At 47.0% G+C, this 16,856-nt stretch overlaps 1 protein-coding gene across 1 annotated transcript; it reads left to right on the top strand.

The window, feature by feature from the left end:
- The first annotated feature begins 3,219 nt into the window (after positions 1-3,219).
- Positions 3,220-14,932, top strand: ITPA (inosine triphosphatase (nucleoside triphosphate pyrophosphatase)). Its single transcript, XM_006874856.1, has 8 exons — positions 3,220-3,285; positions 5,448-5,505; positions 7,060-7,124; positions 7,704-7,777; positions 8,717-8,748; positions 10,536-10,651; positions 13,018-13,094; positions 14,791-14,932. Exons 1-8 carry the CDS (start codon positions 3,220-3,222, stop codon positions 14,930-14,932), a joined length of 630 nt encoding a protein of 209 aa, XP_006874918.1.
- The last annotated feature ends 1,924 nt before the right edge of the window (positions 14,933-16,856 follow it).

The raw sequence follows: 16,856 nt of genomic DNA, 5'->3' as shown, positions 1-16,856 counted from the left end.
CCAAAACCCTATACAGGATTGCTATGAACTGATTCGGTCACACACAACCACCACCACCAGGTCTCATTTAGATTATTGTTTGTTGTTGTTAAGTGCCATTGAGTTGATTCCGACCCATAGAGACCCTGCATAGGGTTTCCGAGGAGCAGCCAGTGAGCTTGAACCACCGACCTTTACAGTTTAAATAAGTTTATAGTCTGGTACATTAACCCACAGCGCCATACCAGGACTACAGATTATTGTTTAGAGGAAGTGATATTGTTTGTTTTATGAGCTACTCTGTCTTTTGGCTGATAGGTAACCTCCTGGAGTGGTTTGAGTTCCAAGTTTAAAGGATATCCTAGGGCGATAGTCTCTGGGGTTCCTCTAGTCTCTACCAGTTCAGTACAAAAACTTTCATTAATTATAATTATATAATTTATTTTTAAAAACTAATTATTAGTTTTTACTTTAAAGTAAGTTCTTTTTTTGGGGGGGTGGTGAAAAACCATAATGTTAAGTGGAAATAATTGCAAGTGACCATGCTATGGACAATAGTTACATATGTTTAAAAATCATTAAACAACACCACATATGTACATACATGAAAAGAGTACAAAAGATGCTTAGGAATGGCACACTTCAACTTAGAATAGTAGTTAACTCTGGGGAGGGAGGAGCTGGAATGAAATTAAGGGGAGAGTTTTAGCTGTATCTGTGATATTTGATTTATTTAAAAGAGCGAGAGACCAAATCTTCCATTTAAATAGATGTGACATGCTTTCTTTACTCAGATTTTCAGTCTTATACTTATTGAAAAATATTAGTTTCATTGAGTTATACAAGAATTGTTGTTGTTAAGTGCTGTAGAGTGGGTTCCAACTCATAGACACACTGTATAAGGTTTCTGAGGAGTTGCTGGTGAACTTGAACCGCCGTCCTTGTAGCTACAACAATGGAATCAAACATACCAACAATCATGAAGATGATACAAGATTAGCAATATTTCTTTCTGATATACTATATATAAGGTCATCATAAATCTAAGCCAACCGGATAGCATCTAACAACAGAAAATTGTTTATAGAACAAATTCATTGGAGACAAGATGTGGATTCAAAAAATTTTTAAAAAGCAAATAACTACTGGGAACTTTTATAGTAGTATGAAGCTGTGTGTGTGTGATGACAGAAATAAAGCTTGCCTGGTCATGGAGTGGGGGGAGAGGTTTGACCTGATATAGCAACATGTTAACATAACATTTCTTACACTGAAATGGTATTTTGGCATTTCTTGTATTCTTTTCTGTAAATTTTGAAGACTGACCTTTCGGCAGTATAGTATCAGGTTTGTCTTTTGAGGTTTCTCTGGGTCACTTTGAAACGCTAACCTTTCAATTAGTTTGTAACACCCAGCTGCAAATTTTTAAAGTAAAAGAAGTAGGGAGTTCTGGTTTGGTGCTGTGGGATAAAGCTCTGGACCACAAGGTCAGTTTGAACCATAAAGTTGGCGATTCAAATTCACCAGCTGCTCCTTGGAAACCTTATACAGGGTCACTATGAGTTGGAATGGACTCAACAGCACTTGATAACAATAACATCAAAAGTAGGGGTGAGGGAAGAGGGATGCCAAGCCACTAGAAGATTGTCCAGGAATAGAAACTCCCTACTTCTACTTGCTTGCTTAATCTCCTTTATCTCTCAAGAGATTAATTCAAAACACACCCCAAAGACCTCCCTTCAGAGTTGACAGCGGCAAAAAACCTTCCCCTACAACTGGCACCCTGAATTCAGGTTTCTAGCCTCCCAATCTGTGAGAAAATTAACTTGTTTGTTAAAGCCACCCACTTGTGTTATACCAGCACTAAGATCACTAAGAAATACGACTTGCTGAGTGACTGTCTAGGACTCCTCAATTTAGGTGGTTCTTCTAGTACCCAGGGTTCCTGGGTCATGACACTAACAACAGCAGGCGGCACTTGTCTGTGTACCACAGTGCCTTACTCATGTCTCTGACATGCTCCTTCTAACCTGAGGCTCTAGCAGCTGCTTTCAACAAGCAGGTCAGTTTTGCTGAAGGGAACTTCCTTTGCCCCTCTGCCTCCCTGGGGATTCCCCAAGACTATAAGAAGAAAGGAGTCCTGGTGTGGTACTGTGTGTTGGACTGCAAAGTTGTTTGAACCAGGAGGTCAGAGGTTCAAGCTCACCAGCCATTCCTCCGAAACCCTATACAGGGTCGCTATGGGTCGGAATTGACTCAACGACACTCAACAACAACATGAAGAAAGGATGACATTCCTTATGTCTAACCTAAGTTTTGGGGATCATTAGTGTTTCCTGCTTCAGTAACACAAAATAGGCCATTCAAAACAGGTTCCCACACTTGGATAAGCATGAGAATGACAGGGAGCTTAATAAGAATACAGACCCTTTGGGACCTTTGGGATCTACTGCTCCTGGCAGTAGGGTGTTGAGCTACTGAAAGGGGAAATGAGAATGTTAGGGAAGGCCAAGGCCTGTCTCAGAGGAGGGCCTGTTGGGACACTTCCTACCATTGCTGAGTTCAGGATGCAAGGATCTGGTTTAGACAATGGGTATGGAATGATAGATTTGAGAGAATGGTGGGATGAGGGAATGGAAATACTGAGGGTCCCGGGTTTGCTAAATTTAAGCTCAGTCAACTAGTTCTACAGTGGCAGGCAGGAAGGCAGTTAGCGGGGTGGGGATGAGGTGAGTCAGGATAGACAACTGCGTCTGGAATCCCTGGGAAACAGTTTAGGAGGTGCCTGGGGAGAAAGCGAACCGCTAAGATCACAGGGCGTCAATCCATAACTTCTTCCAGGGTAGGGACGAAAGGGTTCTGCAGCGCCCTCCTTACAGTAGAGGGATGAAAACAAGCTTGGGAGGGGATGAAGGTGCGATGATGGGAACGCAGTGTCGTGGCGGAGGGGCCAGGCCCTGGCGCACTCAATCCCAGTCTCAGGAACGGCATCGCGGACCGTAGCAACGCAGCGCAGGGGGGACGGTGCTGCTTTCTTCCCTGCTAGCCCTCCGCCGCTCTGGGGGAGGGGGGAGGGGTCAGGCTGTCCCCACTATTGGAGGGATGCCTACTGAGCCCGAGGTTACCCTCCCCGGGAATCCAAAGTGATGCCGCACCGCCCCCTTCCGCTGCCAGCCGGAAGTGTCCTGTGATTCAGGCAAAGAGGCTTCCGGTGGATACTCGGAATAGACTGTCTCCACCATGGCAACCTCCTTAGTGGGGAAGAAGGTCGTGTTTGTCACAGGGAACGCCAAGAAACTGGAGGAGGTGCAGGAGGGCATGGAGGGCTGTCCGGAGATAGTTAGGGGGAGCATGTGGTTGGGTGGGCTGGGGAAGGAGGAGAAAGGCGAAGGGAAACACGTGGCAAGTGGTACCGCGGGAGAACCGAGAGTCCGACCAGGAGGGACGGGTCCGGGCTGGGGTTTTGCGGGGCGCGGGGAGTGGAACAACGGAGTGGGGGCGGCGCGGACTCTGTGATGGGATTAAGGCCTACACATAAGGCCCTAACACTTGTCCTAAAGGTCACCTAATGAACTAGACCCAAAACAGGACTCAGCACCACGCCAGAACTAACCCAGAAGGGCTGAAGAGGACATGGGATCGAGCCATCCTATACTCCTCTCCAGTCAGAAATGGGGCCCCCAACCTGTTTTTATGCATCTGTGAAATAAAGAGGACTCATAAGGTCAGCTTCCCAGAGCTAAGGAGAGGAGGAGTGAAGGAGGCAGCGATCCCAAAGTTCCTGCCCACAGGGGTTAAGGACGCTGTAGCTAGCTAGAAGGGTTTTGGCGGTTACAGTCTTTGGCTGCAAGTAACAAAGATGTATGGAGGTTATCTAAGCCACCAGCAGATTCTTGGAGAATACGGTGCCCCACAGGACCTGAGGGGCTGGCCTGCCTTGTAGTCCACCACCCACACTTATTCCTAATCCTATTGGCGTTTTTTTTTTGTTTTTGTTTTGTTTTCTTCTCTTCTGGTGCCGTGGGTAATGATGCTCCTGCACGTATTAGCTCTGGTTGTCCTATTCCAGTCAAAGGTTTGCCAAGCCCGGTCAGCCATGACCTGGGAGGTGGAATGAAGGGCTGATAGCACTGGGCATGTCTGAGGCAGACAAGTGAAGTGCAGTTGTTAGAGGAGCCTTCATCTGCCCACAACATAGGAAACAGTGATGCCAGGCCAGGTCCTCTTTCCCCTGCCCTATGCTGATAAAGGAGTCCTGGTGTAGCGCTGTGGGCTAATGCGTCAGACCGCAAAGTCGTTTGAACTGCAAGGTCGGTGGTTCACGCTCACCAGCTGCTCCTTGGAAACCTTACACAGGGTCACTATGGATTGGAATCAACTGGACAGCACTTAACAACAACATGCCGATAAAGGTTTGGATCCTGCCACCAGACCACTAAAGCAGATAGGCCATGCCACCCCAAGCCATAAGCAGGATAGTGTGTGCCAAACCCCAATCCCATCTCTGCCTTTGGCTGAAAACTTGTTCCTCTCACACATAAAGGAGGGGCTGCAGTGACTGGCTCTCCCTTGAGAAGATGGGCTGGAACTTGCCCTGGGGAGGAGTCTTAACTTTTTTCATCCCATGTACTCCAGTGACAAAAGGAAAATAAAGTCTGCAACAGCCGTAATGGAATATGACAGTATCTGTGGTTTTAATTAGTTTAAAGGTCAATTCAGACTCAAAGTGACCCTGTTGTTGTAAAGTGCCATCGATTCAATTCCGACCGATAGTGACCCTGTATAGGGTTTCCGAGGGGCAGCTGGTGAGCTTCAGTCACCAACCTTGCAGTTCAAACAGCTTTGCAGTCTGACGCATTAACCCATAGCGCCACACCAGGACTCCAAGTGACCCTGTAGGACAGAGTTAAACTGCTCCAAGGCTGTAAATCTTTATGGAAACAGACTGCCTCGTCTTTCTCCCCTGGAACAACTGTTGGGCTCAAACAGCTAACCTTTTGGTTAGCAACTCAGTGCCTAACCCACTGAGATACTAGAGCTCCTTTAAAAAGTAATGTTAATACTTTGGTGTGTTGTCTATATTCATAATTGAGAAAGATGCTACATTTCAGTTCGAGGTTAGTGAAAAGACAAGTTTTTTTTCCCCTACTTAAGTTTGCAGGCCTCCTGAACTCTGGATAGAGAATTCTGGTCCGATCAGGATGGGTAGGGTTTCTGGAGGTATTGAGATAGAAGTGGTTGTGGGGGGGAGGGTCTGCAGGTGCAGAGAGTTGAAGTAGGAAGGACAGAGGAGTAAGAAGATGAGGGTGCTGACCTGCTGGGGTGGGACCCCAGGCTGGGATGAGGCTCGTGGACCTGACTTGGTAAGCTTTAGGGGATTGTTACCTGGTGAGAAAGATGGTTCATAGCTCATATAAGAATGGGGATTCATTAACAAATTATGATAAATGTTCTTTATTTTGAAACAGGTCATTCAGATTCTAGGAGATAAGTTTCCATGCACTTTGGTGGCTCAGAAAATTGACCGTATGTCTCTGTTTTGTTTTATTTTTAAAAGATGGTTTGAGTAGGGTGGGAGGGTGGCATTTAGGTGGTGCATGTCATCAGGCCTTATTATATGCCTCAGCCGTCAACTGGGAATGATGTCTCTGCTCCAGAACGATCTGTAGCCAAGTGTTAGGATGCTGTCTTGTACCAACCTGGCTACTGGGGACTGTGTAAAGTGAAGTACTTGAGGCTCTCCAACACAGATGATGGTTACAGTGACCTTCGGCTCCCTCCTGTTGGTGGGCTGCATCAGCAAAGAGGGGACAGACTGGGCTGTTCCCATCCTGATCACTGGCATCCTGGTGTTCCTGCCAGGATTCTACCATCTGTGCATTGCTTACTATGCATCCAAAGGCTAGCAAGGTTATTCCTATGATGACGAGCACCTACCTCATGCCATAGATGGGACTGAGCTCATTTTAAGACATTAGGCAGAAACTATAGCTGAGGGCTAAGAAATTCGGTAGATTAGAGGTTACTAATTGGGCTGCGAACCGCAAGGTCAGCAGTTTGAAACTACCAGCTGTTCTACAGGAGAAAGATGAGGCTTTCTGCTCCCATAAAGATTTAGAGTCTCGGAAACCCTGTACAGGGTCACTGTGAGTTGGAACCGACTCCACGGCACATAACCACCACCACAGATGTTTACCAAAAAATAAGGCCAGATTTTATAGGTCTGTCCCAAAGATATTAACTGAGCTTCCAGGTAACTAATTAGAACATTCTTTATTTTTCATCTCCTGACCTGGACAAAAACCTCTGACCAGTTTTTCCGCATGAATGTGTATCACGGAGGACTAGTGACGTTAGCTGTATAGAGAAACAGGAAGTTATTCTGTAGTGGAAAGTGTTGACGCCACCACCCTTTTTATGGTTGAATGTTCTTTAGTCTTCCTTGTGAATTTGTTCTTGTGGCAAATGGGAAAATGCAGTATGTCGCATTTTTTTTTTCTAGCTAAGTATTTTGAAAATAGGTATCCTAAGTATTTTGTTACTCCTGTACTTACCTCTCATTTTGTATTCTAGTGGAACACAAGGTATTCCTACGTTGGTAAAAATCAGTTATCTACTTTTTTACTTGCTTACTGACAAACACTGGAAAGTTTTAAAAACTGAGCAGGTTTCTAAGATGTTCAGCATTTTCTTTATTTACCATTCCTTGGTCAGCTCCGATCTGTTTCACCAAAGGGATAGCCAGCATATAATTGGAGTCATTCTGTCCTTTGTAGATTAACATGTTGTTTATATCATGCCTTTTAGAACTGGATATTTGGGTGTTTGGTAATGGAAAATGTAAATAAATGGTGGTTTACTCTCTAGAGTTTTACAGTCTCATTATTAGCATCTTGAATAATGCTATTCTGCTGAAGATCAAATCAAAGACAGCTTGGATCACTAGAGAATTAGATGGCTCAGTTTGACTTTATTTTCTAATTTGCAAAAGTGGCATACTCAAATGAAATTAAAATATGAAAAAAAAAATGGTTCCATTTCTCTGTCCCCTGTGACCTGTGTGTCTGTTTCCCTTTTAAGTGCCAGAGTACCAAGGAGAGCCTGATGAAATCTCCATCCAGAAGTGTCGGGAGGCAGCTCGCCAGGTGCTTGCTCTGTGCTATCCCACACTCTCTCCTCTTGGCCTGGTGGCTCCTAGGGCCTGTGCTTGCTGGAGGCAGGCAGAGTATAATGGAGCTTGTTGGGTCCTGACTCGGCTGGGGTTAGTTAATGTAGACTCTGAAACACTGCTTCCTTTTCCAACCCTGACTCTGACATTATTGCCCCCAAGTATATGTGCCTGTGTGCATACTCACATATTCTTTCTTCAGATTCTCATATGCACAGTCTAGCCCTGTGCCTTTTCCTCATACCCAAACACCCCTGTATTCATGCCTGTCAATGGAACCAAGAACGAGCACTTGATGAAGAGTGCTTGGTTGTGAATCTTAGCCCTCCCATGGCTATGCCTGGAACACATTTTACAAGCTGCAGAGGCTCTGGTGTCCCATCTCTTAAAAGGAAGATAAGAAAGTAGCTGAGGGCTGTTCCCTGTGGCTCTTACTGCACCCACCATTCCTCAAACTAGCCATGGGTGTGGCCCGTGTCCAGGTGGCCTGGAAATTCAGGGAGGGGTGGGGTCTACTGTGGTCTCTGGTCTCAGGCTACATGTCCTTGTGCTGCAGGTACAGGGGCCTGTGCTGGTGGAGGATACCTGTCTCTGCTTCAATGCCCTCGGGGGACTTCCTGGTCCCTACATGTGAGTGTTCCTCTGCTCCCCTGTTAGGGCCTCAGGCCATAAAACCACCTGAACTACAAAAGGATTGTGTTTAAATGATGTTACAGGTCATTAACTGTCTTGGTATCAATGCCAATGTTTCGGATTGTCCTTGTCCCCAGGAAGGATTAGGGGTGGGGAGAGGACGGCCTTTCTTTTGTAAAGTATGAGAATGATTGTGTAAGTAGATATGGTTCTGAGGCCCATTCGTGGACAGATCAATTTCAGGAGAGAGGAAATAAGGAAGTTGAGATCTGAAAATTGATTTCCTTAAAACTATCCAGTGCCCTTAACCCCCATAAAAGGTTTTTTTGTATCTCTAGAGTTTACATAGCCTAATTTGAAGACCCTTGCATGAGGCTCACGGTTATATGCACAGAAGTGTTGTTGGGATTTGAGTATGTACCAGGAAGCTTTAGAAAATAGGTGGGAAAATGAAATGAGAAGATAATGAAATTTTCCATGAACTTTTTGAAGCCCTATCTGCAGATGTGCCGGTGGAAGCTTTAGGTATGTAGATCTGTAACTTGGGTTGCCAGGTTGTTTGCCAAGGCAGTGGCATTCGTACCCACTTCTCACAATACACTGGAGTCTCCATTGCTCCTCATCCTGGTCAACGCTAAGGATTAATGACTTTTAACATTCCACAATTTGCTGAGTGTGAAAATTTATTGTTCGGGAGTTTTAATAGGCATTTCTCCCTAATTACCAGTCTGGTCCAGCCTTCTTTTGTTTTTGTCCTATGGATTGTCTATTGACCTTTATTTCCTTTTTCCTATTGGGTGTCTCTCTTCATTTTGATTTGAGACATTTCCCTTTGGCTGTCTTTAAGCTCTAATTCCCACCAACGTGCAACCTAGGGAAGAAGTTAGTTGGAAGACCCACTTGCTCCCGGTGTTTTAACCTCTGTTTCTCTTGCAGAAAATGGTTTCTGGAGAAGTTAAAGCCAGAAGGTATTATCTCCCTTTGTTCTTCCCCTTGGATCTGTTGGGAATTGGGAACGTAGGAATGTTCTGGGGAAGGGGCCCCAACTAGTAACCAGAAGACCCAGGTTTCAGCCTCTACCATGTCACCCAGTTTTCCCTCTGTAACTTTTGACTCACACATTTCCTGCACACCTGCCTCCAGGGGGCCCTGAGGTGTGAGTGGCGGGGCTGAAATTTGGAGGGACAAAGGCATGTAATAATTGTTTCTGGGTCTCTGAAAGGAACATGGCCCAAATGTCCACTGTTGTATCTTTGTCTCAGACAGGGGCTATCCTGGAATGGGGTCCTGCCCCTCCTGGACCAGCAGTACACAGCCTGTCACCCACAATTGCAGGGCAGAATGTTCCCTTTTTAGATGTTTTAAATAACACTTTGTATTAAGGATTTTCAAATATGTGTCATGTTATTAGGAGTCCTAATGTGGCATTATAAGATAAGCACTGGGCTGCTAACTGCAAGGTTGGTAGTTCAGACCCATTAGCTGCTCTTTGGAAACCCTATATGGGGTCGCTAAGAGTTGGAACCACCTCAGCAGCACTTAACAGCATCAGCTTATTAAATGTCATCGAGTTGATTCCCTATGTGCAACAGAACAAAATAGTGCTCAGTCCTGTCCCATTGTCACAATTGTTCTATTTGGGCCTGTTGTTGCAGTCACTGTGTAATTGAGGTTTGAGTGCCTTCCAACCTAAGGGGCTCATCTTTTGGCAGTGTATCAGATAATGTTCTGCTGCTATTTATAAGGTTTTCAGTGGTGAATTTTTCAAAAGTAGTCTACCTGTTCCTTCTTCCTAGTCTGTCTTAGTCTGGAAGCACCATTGAAACCTGTCTATCATGGGTGACCCTGTTCGTATTTGTAATAGTGGTGGGCATAGCTTCCAGCATCACAGCAACACACAGGCCACCACAGTACGACCGACTGACTGAGGAATGGTGGTTATATGTGTCAGTTATTGTGTGCCATTGAGTTGGTTTCTACTCACAGAGACCCTCTATAGGGTTTCCAAAAGCAGCAGGTGGATCTGAACTGCCGACCTTGCAGTGACCAGTCAGTGCTTATCCTACATTGCCACACTAGGACTCCATACCAATGTTGTTGTTGTTAAGTGCCATTGAGTTGGTTCCGGCTCATAGTGACCTGTGTAGGGTTTCCAAGGAGCAGCTGGTGAGTTTGAATTGTTGGCCTTGAAGTTCAAACCAACCTTGCAGTTCAGTGTTTCAACCTATAGCACCACACAGGGACTCCTCTGTACCACTTCTGAGAACTCAACCAATGAGAATTCTATAGATCACAGTAGTTGAATTTTGTTGTATGTGGGGTTGCCATGAGTTGGTGAGCAATAACAAGACTTCTGGTGTGGTGCTGTAGGAGCATTACAGGACTGAACCATAAGGTTGGCAGTTCAGACCCACCACCTGTTCCTCGAAAACCCTATTTAGGATCACTATGAGTCGAAACTGACTCGATGGCACTGAACAATAACAAGATCGGTAACTAAAATAATTATCAGTAGTTTCTTAATATTTTACAGTCAGTATAATATTATCCAGCAGCTAGCTGGTTCTCTCATTTGTAGCCAAGTCTCGTCTCAGCTTGTGCCTGAGGTAGGCCCTTATACCAAGAGTCTTCAGTTTCAAGCCCAGCCTCTGCCCTGGTTCAGCCCCTTGTTAGGGGCCTTCCTCCTTGGCTGTAGGGGAAGGGATTGCTGGGCAGCACTGACCAAGAACTGAGCCCTCACTGCATCTGCCTGCAGGTCTCCACCAGCTTCTGGCCGGGTTTGACGACAAATCAGCCTACGCGCTTTGCACATTTGCACTCGCCACTGGGGATCCCAGCGAGCCTGTGCGCCTGTTCAGGGGCCGGACCTCTGTGAGTATCTACCCACTTGTGCCACCCTCCTGGGTGCTCTACCCCCATGTGTCACCCAGAGGGAGCTGCAACTCAGAGTGGACACTCAATCTGATCTTCAGCAGGATAGTGGTGCTGGGACCTTAGGAGCAGAGTTAGTACCAGGGTGTTGTCGAGAAATGCCTTTGGGTGCCACAGTTAGAAGTGCTGTCAATCCTGAAAGCTATTTGACTCCTGGAGCAGATGGTTTCGGAAACCATTATTATGCTAGTAGCTGTTGAGGGCAGACATACTGAGAGCCTTCAACATCCTGTGCCTACCTGAGAGGCCAGTGAAGAAACTCAAGATGACAACTCCCAAAGCTACATCTACAGAGTAGACTTCTCCAGGCTCCAGTCTCTAGGCAGCTACCAAAACTGTGGCTCCCCTTGAATGTTTCATGGCCTTTCCAACCATACTACTCCTATCCATGGCCATGTAGTGAATTCTGACTTACAGCAACCCGAGAGGACAGAGTAGAACTACTGGTTAGGATTTCTGAGACTGTAAATCTTTGTAGAAACAGACCACCTCAACTTTCTCCCAACCTTTTAACTGTGTAGAATTGTAATTCTTCCCACAAACTCATTTTCTTCCTAGATGTTTTGTGTTACTCCTCAACCACCCCCACCTATGAGACAGATGAGTTCAGCTCTTTTCAGAATGTGTAGACCATCTTCCCAGATGGCTCACCAACCCCACACACACACAGTCCATCTCTCCCAGGGGCACATCACCCTGCTCAGACATCTAACCCAAGTCTCCATCACAGTGAACAAAGCCCACCCATAGATGCTCCATCAGGGGCTGTACACAGATGTTTCACTTTGCCCTGCCTGGTTAAATTTTTGAAACTTATGTTTTTGCATATAATGCGCTCACATAAATAACATGCATGCATTTTGTGCATAAGAAGTTAATGCAGGAAGGAGTTAACATGATTTGCAAAAAAAGCAAACCCGAATCCCATTTAATGTGTGTTTATGTATAATAAAAACATGGAATTTGTCTGTTAGTTTCACAGAAGTGTCAACTTCTCTTGAAAATACCAGCTCAAGTCTCCGCAGGCCCAGCTTCCTACAACTGCCAGAATAGCTGCTGCCCTGTTGAATGGGCCTGTGCCATTATGTAGGAGCCCTGGTAGTGCTGTGGGTTAGGTGTTGTGCTGCTAACCACAAGGTGGGCATTTTATACCCACCAGCTACTACACAGTGAAAGATGAGACTGCCTGCTCCCGTAAAGATGTTTGGTCTCGGAAACCCTAAGGAGTGGTTCTGTTCTGTCTTGTGGGGTCGCTATGAGTTGGAATTGACTCGATGCAAGTGGGTTTTTGGTATCACCGTGGTCTCACCGTTCCCTGTTGTTCCCCCCACTTTGGCTGCTTTTTGCCTTTGTTGCTTGTCCTGTTTCCTCTGAGGGAGCCTGCCCTTTCTCTCTGCTCTCACTGTGCTCTCTAAGCCCCACCCTATTGTCCTTTCAACCACTAAGATATGCTATGCCTCTCCCCATCTCAGCAACTGGGCACCAACCGTGTCCTCCACCTGGGATGTTCTTACCCCAGTGTCCTGGCCTCATTGAGGTCTTCCTGACCTCCCCACCTATGTCAGTCCCTCCTGTTTTTCTTGAACCAAGCATCCTGTTTGTTCTCTTTGAGGGACTTTGCATTTGGAAACCAGTAGTTTGTTTGTTTCCTGGCATAAAGCCTGTTTGGCTCATGAGCTGATCTGTTCTGTGAGGGCAAGGCTCAGCCTCCTCAGTTCTGAAAACAGCTCCTGGCTCTGTGTGGTTGTTGTTGTTAAGTGCCATCGAGTTGATTCCAACTCATTGCTCAAAAACTGCTTGTTACACAAGTGAGATTCAGAGTGGCTATTGACTGGACTTGATTACATAGCTGCCCACATGCTGAAGCTGTTTGCATTTGGGTCTGATTGATGAGACAAATCACTGCCCTTTTCCACCTATTGAGCTCATTGCTGTGGGTTATTTTCATTCCATTTCATTGTTCGAACCTCCCTTACCTTGAGAAATGCTGTTAACTAACAAGCCTAGGACTAAGCTATAAAATTCACAGCCCTCAACTTGCAAGTAGAAGAAAATGGTTTGTGTCAGTTTTTGAGTTCTTCAATGAAGTTGATTAAATATGAGAAACAGAAGGGTGAGCCCAGGGGAGCTGGTGGGCCAGTTAGGGATGTGTTTTCACCTGGCATGTCAAGGGTCTCATGAATCCTTACATTTTGAGGAAACTGACCAAATTCATAAATAACCAAACCCACTGCCTGCTGCTCTTCTAGTACATTCCCCCCTCCCTCCTGTTAGTGACACGCCTGTTGTCCCCTTACCTGTGGCAGGGCCAGATCGTGGTGCCCCGAGGATGCCGGGACTTTGGCTGGGATCCCTGTTTTCAGCCTGATGGATACGAACAGACGTAAGGCGTCCCAATTTCATCCCCTGGGATGTGGGGTCAGGGTTGGGTCAGCACCTCACCCAATGCAGGCATGCAGGTATGGGCGGGAGCAGGTTCTGAGGGTGTCGTTTCAGTTGAAGGAGGCTCTGCTGGGATGGACACATGGAATCTGGGTGGCCCAGTCACAGGAGGGAGGCAGCCAGGCATAGCCAGCTCTCTGGCTGCAGCACACCCAGATGGCTGTTGTAACCTCAGTGCTTCTCACTAGCCTTAGCTAGTTACCTGGAGACCAGGCAGCTTTGGGGGGTAGTTTTCGGACTTCTGTATCTAGTTTGGGAAAATGTTAAGAATTTTGCAGCCCTGGTGGGTTCCACATTCAATCCCCATTGTGCCAAGTGTTCTTAGTATTTCCTATGAAACCCACTGCCACCAAGTGAATTTCAACTCATAGCCACCCATAGAACAGAGCAGCCCATCCTTGTCTTTCTCCTGTGGAGCAGCTGGTGGGTTGAACCACTGACCTTTTGGCTGCAGCTCAATACTTAACCCACTGCACTACCAGTGTTCCTTATTTCATAGTGTTGTGTGCCATTGAGTTGGTTCCAACTCATAGTGATCATGTATAGGGTTTCTGAGAGTGGTTGATGGGTCTGAACTGGCAACTTCGTGGTTGTTAGTCTAGTGCTTATCCTACATTGTCAAACCAGGGCTCTATTTCGTACTATTATTAAGTGCACTCCTGTTGTTTTTGACACATAGCAGCCCTGGTTTGGATTTCCAAGGAGTAGCTGGTGCGTCTGAACCACCAGCCTTGTGGTTAGCAGTCCAGTGCCTATCCTACAACTCCCTGTTTCGTATTTGTTGTTGTTGTTAAGTGCCATCGACTCAGTTCGTTGGCTTTCTGAGGAGTGGCTGGTAAGTTTCAACTACCTTGTGATCCAGAGCTTTATCACACAGCACCTCACCACCCCATAATTGCCGGAGACAGAGCAGCCAGTATTGGAATTAGAGGCCTTCCAGACTGGAGGTGCCCTTTGAAAGGAGCCTGAGACCTCCTAGTAGCCAGACAGCTATGAAGAAGCACTGCTGTGTATCTAAGGCAGCGTTCTTTGATGACAGCAATGTTGTCTAATCTACACTTAGTCACATGTGGCTGCGGAGCACTTGAAATGTGGTTTTTGCAACTGAGAAACTGTGTTTATTTTTATTCCATTTTGCTTCCCTTACATTTAAATAGCTACGTGTGACTAGTGGCTACTGTACTGGAAAATGCAGATCTGAAGGGCACAGGTGGGGTTTGGGATTCCCAATTCACTGGGGTCCTGGAGTGGTTGGGAGGACAGGCCACTCACCAGCTGTCCAGGTCCCCATGCATCAGAGGAGGCTGCTGTGTTTGCTCTGCTAGGCCCTGCTGCTTCCTGTCAACAGATGACAAAGCTGTTCAAACATGCAGCTCATCCCATCCCCAACTTCCCTTAATGAGTTTTGGAAACAGTGGAGCAAGTTTAATATCCCTCCACTCTTGTTAATGCGGGTTCCAACTCTACAAGGAAACTTAAAATTCTACTTGTTTAAAAACCAGCATGGCTGCCAGGAGCCATGGCCCTGTTGTCCTTCCCTGGGAACTCCTTAAGCTTTGGGCTTGAGTAGGGTCCATCTCCTCCTTGCTTGTATCTAGGCTTCCTTCTCCCTGAGCAGTTGCTTGTCGCCCTTCTAGGTATGCAGAGATGCCCAAAGCGGAGAAGAATGCCATCTCCCATCGCTTCCGGGCCCTGCTTGAGTTGCAGGAATACTTTGGCAGCTTGACTCTCCGTGGGGCCGGAGGAGGCCCCTCAGGCCAGGGATCTGGGGAAAGCTAGCCCGAAACCTCTCCCATCAACAGGCACTCCTCAAAGTACTTCCTGAGAGTGTGGAGACAGCCTAGCCAGTCCTGTGTGGAGCAGCTGGCTCTGCAGAGAAACACTGGACAAGGGACACCATTCTCTTGTCTCAGGGATTCAGTGACTCAGATGCAGCCTTCACATCTCAGATCCCGCAAAGACCTTGATGTTAAAACTGGCCTCAGGATCTAGGATTTGGGGGTGCAAATGACCTTAGGTATTTTTCAAGTTTGGCAAATAATTCTGGAAGGCCCTTGTTTGCAAAATAAATAGGATTCAGCTGAATTTTGAAACCTGCCGGAGGCAGATGCCTGTATGATACTTACTTTATGGTAGGTGGTAGGAAGTCTTTCAGGTGGGGTGGGGCTGGGGGACATGGGCGGCACTGTGTCTTGAGGATGCTCGTGCGCCCTTGCTAGCTTGCAGTAATTCTTCAAGTCTCAGATCTTGGGCTGATCTTTTCAATGCAAGCCCTGCTGTCCATGTCGAGTCAGATGCTATTGCCCAACTGGCCGTCCTGGTCTTGGTTCTGGCATGTGTCTGGGGTGAACAATGTAGAATGCCCAGTGCTTTTGCTTCGTGCTGTCAAGAGCAGCTAGAATGTTCAGCTGATCAGGGTGGGTGCCCTTGATGCTGGTGGTTCACATGTAACACCGGAGAACTTAAATCTCCTGCCTACTCGCAATCCTGACCGAGATGAATAGCTGTGAGGACTGTGAACAGCTGTGAGGATTCATTCACTTACTCCTCCTGCCTGTGAGGCCCAGCTGGGTTTTCCCCAAGAGTTGCCAGTGCACATGCCCAGCCTCCTGAATGGTTTCCTTGGTGGGTGTGTGATCTCAGCAGAAGCTTAGACATGGACTGATGTGTGTTTGTGTGTGGGGTGGGGGATGGGTCTGCCTGCTCCAGGCCTGGTGGTTCTGGTCAGTCTCACCTGCAGGGAACGCCCAGACTACCAGGGAAACGTCATGAAAAAGAACTACACACTGCAGTGGGGTGGTGGGATAGGGTGCCCCTCAGAATTTGCTGCTTAGTTTCTCCAAGTTTTGTCTGGATCTTTGCTACCCATCCATTGAGCACATCATTGTACTCACCCCCACCTGCCCAAGGGCAGAATGACTTGGTTGGAGGGAACACTTGCCTGAACGTGCCTGTCTCCTTTTCCCTATCAGGGCACTAGGGTCCCGTAGCTCCCAGCGCATCAACCAGCCTTCTGGTTCTTGCCAGTCTCCCAGATGATCCGTCGCTGGCGCTTGCGTTGCTGATTCCTAAGGATTTTGATGCAGCATCTCTTGCCACTCCTGATAGCCTTTTGGGTACCCTCTTCTGTAAAGTTCCTGTTAATCTTTGCCCTCTTCTGCTGGAGTGCTGTCTTAGTCTTCCTTTAGTTGGCTACCCTGGGCCACGGTATCAGTTTGTCGAGCCAAAGTCCCCTTGGCCATTGATGAGGTGAGCCAGGTGCTTCTGCCCACCACCTCTACTCCAATATGCACAGGGCACACCTCTGTCATGGATCCTTGTTAGTCACCAAGTGCCCAAACCAGAAACATGGCACTTTCTCCCCTCCCAAATCAATCCCATGCTCTACTGTCTGTAATTCTCCTACTTCCCTCTATCCACACTGTCACACCATCTCTGCCCTGGTCCAGGGTGCAGTACTCCACATCTCAATATGCATGTAAGGATCAGCCCTCATTTCCCCAGTGCACAAACTCCAGGCCCAAACTCTCTCCCTGCTGGTCTGGTGCCTGGCCACACAGCAGCCCATGTCAAAGCCTCTTGGTTCCCCACTAGACTGCATGGTACTCCACTGGGCTAGCACCAACTATGAGGGACTAGAGATGACCATCCATGGGTGACACTCTACAGTGGAGGTTCTTTTCCCTTCCCCAGGGCCCTTGGG

The sequence above is a fragment of the Chrysochloris asiatica genome, unplaced genomic scaffold, assembly GCF_000296735.1.
Source record: "Chrysochloris asiatica unplaced genomic scaffold, ChrAsi1.0 scaffold00304, whole genome shotgun sequence".
Classification (NCBI taxonomy): Eukaryota; Metazoa; Chordata; class Mammalia; order Afrosoricida; family Chrysochloridae; genus Chrysochloris; species Chrysochloris asiatica.
This window is presented reverse-complemented; position numbering and strand designations above follow the sequence as displayed.

What these genes read in the sequence shown, in the direction of transcription:
- ITPA (XM_006874856.1), top strand. Translation starts at nt 3,220, where the DNA reads ATGGCAACCTCCTTAGTGGGGAAGAAGGTCGTGTTTGTCACAGGGAAC. An exon ending in GTCGGGAGGCAGCTCGCCAG is followed by an intron (nt 7,125 to 7,703) that starts GTGCTTGCTCTG and finishes CTTGTGCTGCAG; the next exon opens with GTACAGGGGCCTGTGCTGGT. An exon ending in TGTTCAGGGGCCGGACCTCT is followed by an intron (nt 10,652 to 13,017) that starts GTGAGTATCTAC and finishes TACCTGTGGCAG; the next exon opens with GGCCAGATCGTGGTGCCCCG.